Here is a 10,664-nt window from a genome sequence, read left to right on the forward strand (position 1 = left end):
GTATGAATCGTATTGGTGGAAAGGGTTTTTACATTCCCTATGCATCTATTTGGATAGTGAAGCAAATGTATTTAAGAAGAATACATTTGAGATGCTGTTTCATGTTAGGCGATAGTACAGAATATCAGCTTTATTTGATGGTATTTCCATACATATGTTTTACCATTTGGAAATGGAAGCACTAAGTATCTAGTCCCTCCCATTTCAAGAAGTAATAAGTATTTGGAGAAATTCACTCCGTGTAATCGAGTAGGCAAAACAACCCAAAACAAACGGTTTCCGAGTGTGTAGATTCTTTAATACACTAAGTGACTTTGTCCAAATACTTAAGACTTCTTAACATATGGGGGGGGGGGGGTTGGATACAAAGTGCTTTCATTTCTAAACAGTAAAATAGATATGTATGAAAACTCTCAAATAAAAGGTGACATTCTGTACTGTCACCTCATGATACATTTGATCTCCAATCCAAAATGGAGTATAACTAAAAAATGTTAACTTCACTGTCCAAATACATATGGAGGGGACAGTATGTTATATGATTCCTGTGAGCGTGTTACATTGTGGAAAAACCATGTCTAACTCTTACGCATCATACCCAGAAACGCTCGTATAGACATGGTCACATTTCAACAATATTAACTATTGACAACAGTAAATAGTACATATGTTTATTCTGTGTGCACTTGGGGTTGCTTGATAATCAGTATAAATACAGGCAGGTACGGGGTTCTCATCGTATGCAATATTACAGCCCCGTTCGACCATGTGAAGTGAAGGAAACATTTCATTAAGGCACAGGATCTGTTCAGGTACTGGAAAACAGGCTCCATAAGAGGAGCCACAGATTTGGCAAAAGTCCACTTTACATTCAAACGTTTCATAACTGATAAGTAGTAGACAGATAAGAACTGCCTTATGATCATCCTCCGGTGTCCTATAGAAGAAATTAATGCCAACCTAGGAAAGCATCCTTAGACCCTTTCAACATGTCCTCTACTTCCAGCATTATAGACTGTCATGCTTTCCTGTGTCCAGGCCAATGAGTCTCAATTTGTACCATAGCAGTGCACCAGGAGAGAAGGCCCATGATCACTATGTCTGTCTCCCAGTGTGGACCAACACGACCTGGCCTGCCAGCCCAACTTCCACCCCTCCTTTAGGTACCACATACTGGGTACTGTCCCCAGCCCTCTGGGGATCTATCTCCCTCAGCTGAGCATTGCTTTGGGCCACCTTGTCCAGGCCCCACAGCTGATAGCGCAGGCTCTTGCCCTGCTTGGCCAGGATGTATGCTTCTCTTGCCCCCACAGTGGGACAGGGGCATGGGCATGAGGGGCTGTCCTGGGGCAGGAGTAGCCAGGGCAGGGTGGGGTCCGGTTGGGTGTGCTCTCTGCTCACGCTGTCCTGGTCCAGACCCAACAAGACACCTGGGAGAGATAGAGAGGTTATAGGAAGGGTCAAATGTCAAGACATGGGAATTGCATGTGTGTTGCAGTCAAGGAGCTCCGGTCTAACCTGAGGCCACTGCCCAGTGTGCCCTGTGTCCAGTGCGTTGGCATGGCTCATGGTTGAAATCCTCGTCATATCTGTGTTTATGCAGTCAAAGACCTCAAATATACATACAGTACACGTCACTTTACTCATATACTGTATAATAAATATTGCAGATAAGTGAGCTATTAACATGTGTAACGGATGTGAAATGGCTAGCTCGTTAGCAGTGTTCGCGCTAAATAGCGTTTCAATCGGTGACGTCACTTGCTCTGAGACCTTGAAGTAGTAGTTCCCCTTGCTCTGCAAGGGCCGCGGCTTTTGTGGAGCGATGGGTAACGACGCTTCGTGGGTGACTGTTGTTGATGTGTGCAGAGGGTCCCTGGTTCGCACCCGGGTATGGGCGAGGGGACGGTCTAAAGTTATACTGTTACACATGGTATTTACTTCAAAATGTCATTGTAAAGTTGTCAAATACACAATAACAACCTAATAACTGCCGCTGGGTTACCTTAAGAACACCATCTATCAGTACCTAACGACCTCTACCTGAGACAGACTGACTAGAGCAGATGGGTCCTTCCAAACAGCCTGAATGTGAGAGAGCATAAAGGATCCGGGATGAGGACGGGTTGTCCGTCAGCCAGGTGTTTCAGGATGGCTGTAGAGTTGTCTCCACTCATCCCTCCTGACAGGAGCTCAGCCCTGCACCCACACACCTCCTCTGCAAGCATGGCCATGTCACTAGCTGAATCACACACACACACACATACACATTAGTCTCACTAATAAAGTATAGCTCTGCTGGTGTCGTTGAGAGTATGCAGCGTAGAAGACTAAAGCATTACCGGAGAACATCTCCCCCTGTGCTGTGTAGCCCCTGTCCATCGCTGTCTGTACCACAGCCTCCATGGAAACACTCAGAGGGGGCTGTAGTAGGTGACCAGCCATCCATAGAGCCACCAGACCACATCTGCAGGTAAAAACACACACACCTCAGGCAGGGGGATGTACCTTAGGAAGTATAACGTCACCTTTAACGACAAAACGACAAACAAGCGACATCAGCTTCGGGAAGAAAGAGGAATGCACATGTATTAGATCGGTGATTACTTCGACGGAGGACGGCTCCATTTTGAAAAGCCTAAATAAAGCTTTATACTTGACTTACTGTGGGCCGTCTTGGATGAGGGAAGGCACATACTTGTTAAACAGCATCCACTGCAGGTCCTTCCTGAAACTACATCAACCAGTAAACAGTCAGCCACACCACAAAACAGACTTTCCTACCTCCACCTGGTAACAAATGAGATATTGAATAGTGCATATATCACAGTCGTATGTACAGTAGTTTGGTCTTGGTGGGATAGCTCAGAGCGTCATCTATCTTCTTGCATTTGTGTTCTATTTGTAGTTGAAACTCCCACAGGGTCACTACAGTGCTGCTTTCATGGACAGAAACGGTTTGAAACTGAATGCCCAGGTGCAGAACACCCCCACCCCAGTACACTGATTATAAAGGTGGAGAGTGTTACCCAATGTGTGACTGATGACCCCATTCCATAACCTGTAAGCCATATAAAAAATAAACGTTTGGTTACGGTTAACAGCTACGCTACTACCTGCAAAGTTCTTTCAGTAATTTTCCAACCACCATGTTGGAGATCCTATAAATAGGCTTTAGCTGCTACGCTTGTCTGATAACTTCTGTTTCTCTGTAGGCAGTTCGCCTCACCTGCTCTCCCTCTGACTGAGCAGCAACCGGGCCTCTGCATGATCCCCCTCGACAGGGGTCTTTCCTGCCGCTATGGCCTGGTACAGCTTCTTCTTGCTTGGCCCCGAGGCAGCTGTCGGTGGGGGTGGTCCTGGTGGTGGTGGAGGAGGTGGATGCTCCATTGAACTACCCTCTGTCACTGCTGTGCGATTCTGTGTGATAAGAGACTGAGAGAAGGGAATATATATAATAATTTTGTTAACCTTTATTTAACTACATGACAGGAAGCTATTGAAATGACACATATGACCCACTGATGGAATAAAGTTGCATTAATGATTTAGTGATACATAATAAAACATTTAAATACACATTATGGTGTGTAGACCTATGAATTGATCTCCTTGTTGCTTAACTTACTGCCAGAGCTTCTCCATCTGATGCCATGTCGAGCTAGATATGTTACACCATGACATATGTTGCGAAATGTTTCTGAAATACGTTCATATGACATGCAGTTTGATTAACACTCTATTGCATGGCTGGTTTAGTTGTAACGAGACGACTTCAAGCGCAGACCTGGGAGCTATTTTGAAGTTTTTACACGTTAGGACTAGCAGGTAGCTTAGCTTGCGGAATAAAGCCATATTTGGTAACAAACTCATTTAAAGTGGCAGCTGCGGCTACAATGTGGCATTTGCTACAGCAATGTTACAGAACAGAAGACCTACTTTGCTAGCTATCTATCAATAACAAAATAATTGAAAAGCAGTTCATCTTTTGAACCAAATAATAGTTGTTTGAAACATATTGATGGGCTCTCAAACTCAATAGATTGCGCGATGATAATATCATAAGGGTATGTTGAAGCCTATTTCTTTAGAGCCGTAAAAGCCAATCCATTTGATCATCTGCGCAGCATCTTGCTCAGGCTGACTCTCGTGAATGAGCGGCAATGTTAAAAGGGGCGGGTGCGTCAAATGTAGCACTGCATATCCAATGATGTTAAGAGGGTGGCTAAAACAATCCAATGAAAAGCTGTTCTGGACAGGATCCGGAAATTACACCAGCCAATTAAAAATAGTTGGCGTTGTTAGCTCTCAAGGGTGTCTGTTACGTTAGCTAGCAAGTTCCAGCACAAAAAACCCGTGTCGTTAGTTTCATTCATCTCTTTCGAGGCCGATTACATTGTGCATCCCAGTACTGAAAGGTAAATATAACTTCTTAATGGTTATGTTTTTGTCTATTTCACATATTTTATAATTTTCAAGTTAGCTACCTACTTATTATTCATCTAGCTACTTACAGACGAGGCGATAGTATTTACTATTGTAAAGTGACTGTTCTACTGGATGTCATAAGGTGAATGCACCAATTTGTAAGTCGCTCTGGATAAGAGCGTCTGCTAAATGACTTAAATGTAAAATGTAATGATAGGGCGCTAACACTCACCTCTTTTATTTCACAGAAGATGGCTGCTCCGGATATGCGCCTCAACCACACCATATACATCAACAACCTGAACGAGAAGATTAAAAAAGATGGTTAGAGCTTGAAGCTGGCAACACCCTTAAATTTTTCTCCCGTGTTTGTGTTTACTCATCAATGGCTCCTTGCCTAAATGGCTCCTTGCCTAAACATGTCTTGTTTGTACCATTTGTCTCCCAGAACTGAAGAAGTCGTTGTACGCAATCTTCTCTCAGTTTGGTCAAATCCTGGACATTTTGGTTGCCCGCTCCCTGAAGATGAGGGGTCAGGCTTTTGTCATCTTCAAGGAGGTCAACAGTGCCTCCAATGCCCTGCGTTCCATGCAGGGGTTCCCATTCTATGACAAACCTATGGTGAGCTACTGCCAATTAACACCTTATATATATATATGCCATTTAGCAGACGCTTTTATCCAAAGCGACTTACAGTCATGTGTGCATACATTCTACGTATGGGTGGTCCCGGGAATCGAACCCACTACCGTGGCGTTACAAGCGCCATGCTCTACCAACTGAGCTACAGAAGGACACCTTGGTACACATCAGCTAGCTTTTGCCTGACGTGTTTTGCTAGATAATGATGATTCTCTAATATGCATTCCTGTAAATAGTCCTGTCGTCAACTGTACCTCTTCCTCATGGCAGCGTATTGGGTACGCCAAGGGGGACTCTGACATCATCGCTAAAATGAAGGGAACCTATGTGGAGCGTGACCGTAAGAAGGAGAAGAGGGCCAAGGTCAAGGGCCCAGAGGCTGCAGGGGCCAAAAAGGGTGTGCCAGGGACCCCTGTAGTACCCATGGGCCCTGGAGTTCCAACACCCATGCCTGTAAGTGTTGTACTGAGATTCTGAAGACACACAACCACGTTTGTATCCACAATGCCACTGTTAGTCATTGTGCTTAACATGTTTCCTTTTAAGACATGTCTATCTAAAATGGCGGATTGTGTGTTGTTCTACATGTATCGCTAAATGATAATGCAGCTGATTTTTTTTCATTGAACATTCTTGGTCTTCTGAAGGGAATGCCACCCATGAGCGGAGCTCCTCGTATGATGCCAATGCCAGGGCAGCCCCCCTACATGCCCCCGCCAGGCATGATGCCACCTCCAGGGATGGGCCCTGGGGGGATGCTCCCTGGTGCCATGCCTCCGGGTGGGATGATGCCCGGGCAAATGCCCCACGCCCAGGTATGGTTCACGTGTGTTTATCAGTGTTCGTTTTATATCTTGTGATATTTTTTGTTTGTTGAACCTTTAAATCAAATAAAATTTTATTTGTCACATACACATGGTTAGCAGATGTTAGTGCGAGTGTAGCGAAATGCTTGTGCTTCTAGTTCCGACAATGCAGTAATAACCAACAAGTAATCTAGCTAACAATTCTAAAACTACTACCTTATAGACAAGGTAAGGTAAGGGGATAAAGAATATGTACATAAAGATATATGAATGAGTGATGGTACAGAGCGGCATAGGCAAGACAGTAGATTTAGATGCACTATTGTAAAGTGACTGTTCCACTGGATGTCATAAGGTGAATGCACCAATTTGTAAGTCGCTCTGGATAAGAGCGTCTGCTAAATGACTTAAATGTAAATGTAATGGTATTGAGTGCAGTATATACATATGAGATGAGTATGTAAACAAAGTGGCATAGTTAAAGTGGCTAGTGATACATGTATTACATAAGGATGCAGTAGATGATATAGAGTACAGTATATACGTATACATATGAGATGAATAATGTAGGGTATGTTAACATTATATTAGGTAGCATTGTTTAAAGTGGCTAGTGATATATTTTACATTTCCCATCAATTCCCATTATTAAAGTGGCTGGAGTTGAGTCAGTGTGTTGGCAGCAGCCACTCAATGTTAGTGGTGGCTGTTTAACAGTCTGATGGCCTTGAGATAGAAGCTGTTTTTCAGTCTCTCGGTCCCAGCTTTGATGCACCTGTACTGACCTCGCCTTCTGGATGATAGCGGGGTGAACAGGCAGTGGCTCGGGTGGTTGCTGTCCTTGATGATCTTTATGGCCTTCCTGTGACATCGGGTGGTGTAGGTGTCCTGGAGGGCAGGTAGTTTGACCCCGGTGATGCGTTGTGCAGACCTCACTACCCTCTGGAGAGCCTTACGGTCGTGGGCGGAGCAGTTGCCGTACCAGGCGGTGATACAGCCCGACAGGATGCTCTCGATTGTGCATCTGTAGAAGTTTGTGAGTGCTTTTGGTGACAAGCTGAATTTCTTCAGCCTCCTGAGGTTGAAGAGGCGCTGCTGCGTCTTCTTCACGATGCTGTCTGTGTGGGTGGACCAATTCAGTTTGTCTGTGATGTGTACGCCGAGGAACTTAACTTACTACCCTCTCCACTACTGTTCCATCGATGTGGATAGGGGGGAACCTTTATTTAACTAGGCAAGTAAGTTAAGAACAAATTGTTATTTACAATGATGGCCAGCCGAACCCAAACCCAGATGACGCTGAGCCAATAACTACGCAGCAGGTCTGTTAGGTGGAACATTGTAATTTTGAGTTTGCTTGTCATTCGTCTGACTGTATAATCTCGCTCTGTAACTTAAAAAAAAAAATATATATATATAAATAAATAAATAAATGTGATCTTCCTTACCTTCAGGTTGCAGAAAACCCTCCCAACCACATCCTTTTCCTCACCAACCTCCCAGAGGAGACCAACGAGCTCATGCTGTCGATGCTCTTCAACCAGTTAGTACCTCTTCATTTTATTCACCCCTTCTCCTATACTCCTTGGTGCAGTGTGAAAAATGTCAAGTTTATTCCTCCATGTTCTGTAGTATTGGAACATATCTGTTCAGTTTCCAATATAGTGGTTATGTTAACTAGTGTTTGTGTATGGTGAGATTGAACATGTTGACAAGTATAGACCCTCGATGTCTTGAACAAGACTGCGTCGACGCTCTGTCCCGATGACTGTTTTCCCACTTTAGGTTCCCAGGGTTCAAAGAGGTGCGTCTGGTGCCTGGTCGCCACGACATTGCCTTTGTGGAGTTTGATAATGACGTGCAGGCTGGAGCGGCCAGGGAGGCACTGCAGGGCTTCAAGATCACCCAGACCAACGCCATGAAGATCTCATTCGCCAAGAAATAACACATCAGAGAGTGCTTGAGTGGTTTACAATCACACACACACACACATCCACACACAGATATCCCTCTTCCCCATTAAACTAAACCAGCATAGAGCCGACTACTAACCTGTCCTTCGCTAAGAAATCACAGTGCGATACAAGGCCCCCCCCTCCCCCTCCCAGGCTCCCTTACACATTTGTTGCTGCTCCTTGTCCTGCTTACAGATTATGACATAAGAATTGTTTCAGCCTCCACCGGAAGGTAAGGAATGGTGATTGGACGATCCCCTTCATCACCGACGCCTATAGGAGAGCCAAGTCTTTTTACCCTCTTAGTTTTGAAGTTCAGCATAGACTTATTTTTTCTTGTAATTGTCTTGTTACTGCCCTTCCTGTGCTCCCGTACTAATTTAGAATAACTGGAGATGACTTTCTTTGTATCTGATGGTAGGTTGCCAGCGGTTTTAGAGGAGACGACATAAGGGCAGGATTGTGATGATTGGAATGCTGACGCCAGGCTCAAAAACGATGAAGTGTCAGGACTATGTTGGTTTAGTGATTTGGTGCCGACATAGAGGATAGTTAGCTGACATTTGCATAGCCAGGTTAAGACTCGTTTTCAAGTATGTCAGTTTCTGCACCCATTCCTTGAGGACAAAATCTGGTGTTTTGTATGTAAGTATATTTTCATTTTTATTGTTTGTCTGTTAAAAAGCATTGCACCCAGGGTCTGTTTCATCCAGACATTGTACCTGGAGCTTTTATGTTTGATTAAAATGTGTGCTTTTTATAATGACTAATGCTGTGTGTACGTTTCTGCTTTTATGTCCGGGGAGACACCCGGGGGCTATATAGACGGGCTGGTTGTTTAGCAACAAAACCGACACGTGCGTGACTCTGGGGCAAAACGGGCTAGGTTGGCTTAGATTTCTGACAGCAATCTGTATTTTTGTCTCAATGTTTATTGGAAACATAAATACATTTGCACAATGAGCACTTGTCTCTCAAATACATTGTTACAGTTGTGGGTTACCTAGCAACTCGTTCCCATATAAGCATTGACATGAAATCAGTCTCGACACCTCCAAACAAGCTAAAACCAGCAGTCTACGATTCCCCACATTGCAGCGTCTCATTGTTGCAAGCTGAACGTTCAAAATCAGAACGACGCATGTCTTCCGGCCCCATCGACGAGCGCATTGTTTTGTAATGGCAGCCAACCCGTCTACTGATTTATCTCTTCTAGAGCACAATTTAATATTACATGGAGAAGTGGGACCTGGGCCCCTATCCACAACTTTTAGATCATGATGTCTATGATTATATGGACAGATCCTATATCAGCACTCCTCCTCTGATATGCTTTGTGGATACAACACCTGATCCTAGTTCAGCACTCCTATTTCGAGACGTTTGTTACATATGGCCCCAGATATGGGTTTTTGCACATCTAGTATCTCTAGACCAGATATATCATTATGTCTATAGGGATGGGCTCCAGAGTGGCGCAGGGGGTCGATGGCACTGCATCTCAGTGCTAGAGGCGTCACTACAGACCCTGGTTCAATTCCAGGCTGTATCACAACCGGGCGTGATTGGAAGTCCCATATGGCGGCGCACAATTGGCCCAGTGTTGTTAGTTTGGCCGGGGTAGGCCGTCATTGTAAATAAGAATTTGTTCTTAGCTGACTTGCCTAGTTAAAATGTAACTTCATGTACGTCTTATACTGAATCAGTGTTTCCGTATCAAAACCACAACGATGGTTTTGATTAACACCCCGATGAAGGCAGTGTTCATCAGTGTTTTCCATGGCGTGTCAGGAGTCTAGTGTCCAACCACATTGAATGATAGAGGACTCTAGTGCCCAAAAGCCAGTTTCAGCAAGTGCCATTGAGGACTTTCACCATTTTGAAGTAGTCAATTGGGTGGGACTTCCTATGAGTTAAGGATCACATGATTCCATCCAGGTCATCAGGAGGGATCAGCCCATAGAATGATCAAGGCCTCTTATGGCCAAAAGGCTGTATTTACATGGGCAGCGCCATTGAGAGCTTCCACCATTTTTTTATGTAGTCAACTGGATGAGACTTCCAACTTCATTGTCTGATCCCTCCTGGTGACATGTCCATCTGGGTCATCAGGAAGGATCAGTCAATCGTGAAGACAATGGACTACTTCAAAATGGAGATGGTCTCAATGGCACTGCCCATGCTGTCACAGACACCATACTGGCACAGATGTAATGAGGCCTTTTTCCATCTCTATGGATCAGCCAATGAATTATACTCATGAGCAAATGTTCCATAACTGCAGGTGACATTAAATCGCCAGCCTTGGCTTTACACCTGTTCAAACACACACTCCAGGTGGCAGTGTTCACCCTTTCAGTTTGTTTACCATCTCATTCAAGTAGAAGAAAATTGACTACGTCAAAATGGCAGTGGAAAAAGTACCCAATTTTCATACTTGAGTAAAAGTAAGATACCATAAAAGAAAATGACTTAAGTAAAAGTCACACAGTAAAATACTACTTGAGTAAAAGTCAAAGTATTTGGTTTTAAATGTACTTAAGTATCAAAAGTAAAAGCATAAATCATTTCACATTCCTTATATTAAGCAAACCAGACGACAATGTTCTTGTTTTTTATTTTTTTTATTTACGGATCGCCAGAGGCACAGTTCAACACTCAGACATCATTTACAAACGAAGTGAGTCTGTCAGATCAGAGGCAGTAGGGATGAACAGGGGATGTTCTCTTGATAACTGCGCTAGTTAGACAATTTTCCTGTCCTGCTGATCATTCAAAATGTAACGAGTACTTTTGGGTGTCAGGGAAAATGTAAGGAGTAAAAAGTACATTA

At 44.0% G+C, this 10,664-nt stretch overlaps 2 protein-coding genes across 2 annotated transcripts; one reads left to right on the forward strand and one right to left on the reverse strand.

Annotated features, from left to right (window-relative positions):
* Positions 1-657: 657 nt before the first annotated feature.
* Positions 658-4,155, reverse strand: actmap (actin maturation protease). The gene is made up of 7 exons (XM_035791580.2): positions 3,629-4,155; positions 3,230-3,435; positions 2,666-2,734; positions 2,343-2,467; positions 2,113-2,242; positions 1,519-1,589; positions 658-1,430 (listed from the first exon to the last, which is right to left on the reverse strand). Exons 1-7 carry the CDS (start codon positions 3,653-3,655, stop codon positions 1,096-1,098), a joined length of 963 nt encoding a protein of 320 aa, XP_035647473.1. The 5' UTR covers positions 3,656-4,155; the 3' UTR covers positions 658-1,095.
* Positions 4,156-4,258: 103 nt separating this feature from the next.
* On the forward strand, positions 4,259-8,601 carry snrpa (small nuclear ribonucleoprotein polypeptide A). The gene is made up of 7 exons (XM_035791581.2): positions 4,259-4,418; positions 4,677-4,752; positions 4,877-5,049; positions 5,341-5,523; positions 5,718-5,885; positions 7,331-7,419; positions 7,662-8,601. The coding sequence occupies exons 2-7, from the start codon at positions 4,680-4,682 to the stop codon at positions 7,819-7,821; spliced, it is 846 nt and encodes a 281-aa protein (XP_035647474.1). The 5' UTR covers positions 4,259-4,418; positions 4,677-4,679; the 3' UTR covers positions 7,822-8,601.
* The last annotated feature ends 2,063 nt before the right edge of the window (positions 8,602-10,664 follow it).

The sequence above is a fragment of the Oncorhynchus keta genome, chromosome 18, assembly GCF_023373465.1.
Source record: "Oncorhynchus keta strain PuntledgeMale-10-30-2019 chromosome 18, Oket_V2, whole genome shotgun sequence".
Classification (NCBI taxonomy): Eukaryota; Metazoa; Chordata; class Actinopteri; order Salmoniformes; family Salmonidae; genus Oncorhynchus; species Oncorhynchus keta.

Bases quoted from the DNA above. Each gene is read 5' to 3' on its own strand.
- snrpa (XM_035791581.2), top strand. From the start codon at position 4,680: ATGGCTGCTCCGGATATGCGCCTCAACCACACCATATACATCAACAAC. The intron at 5,050-5,340 runs GTGAGCTACTGC...TCCTCATGGCAG, and splicing joins CATTCTATGACAAACCTATG to CGTATTGGGTACGCCAAGGG. The intron at 7,420-7,661 runs GTTAGTACCTCT...TTCCCACTTTAG, and splicing joins CTGTCGATGCTCTTCAACCA to GTTCCCAGGGTTCAAAGAGG.
- actmap (XM_035791580.2), bottom strand. From the start codon at position 3,655: ATGGCATCAGATGGAGAAGCTCTGGCA. The intron at 3,436-3,628 runs GTAAGTTAAGCA...CCCTTCTCTCAG, and splicing joins CAGATGGAGAAGCTCTGGCA to TCTCTTATCACACAGAATCG. The intron at 2,468-2,665 runs GTAAGTCAAGTA...TTTTACCTGCAG, and splicing joins CTCATCCAAGACGGCCCACA to ATGTGGTCTGGTGGCTCTAT.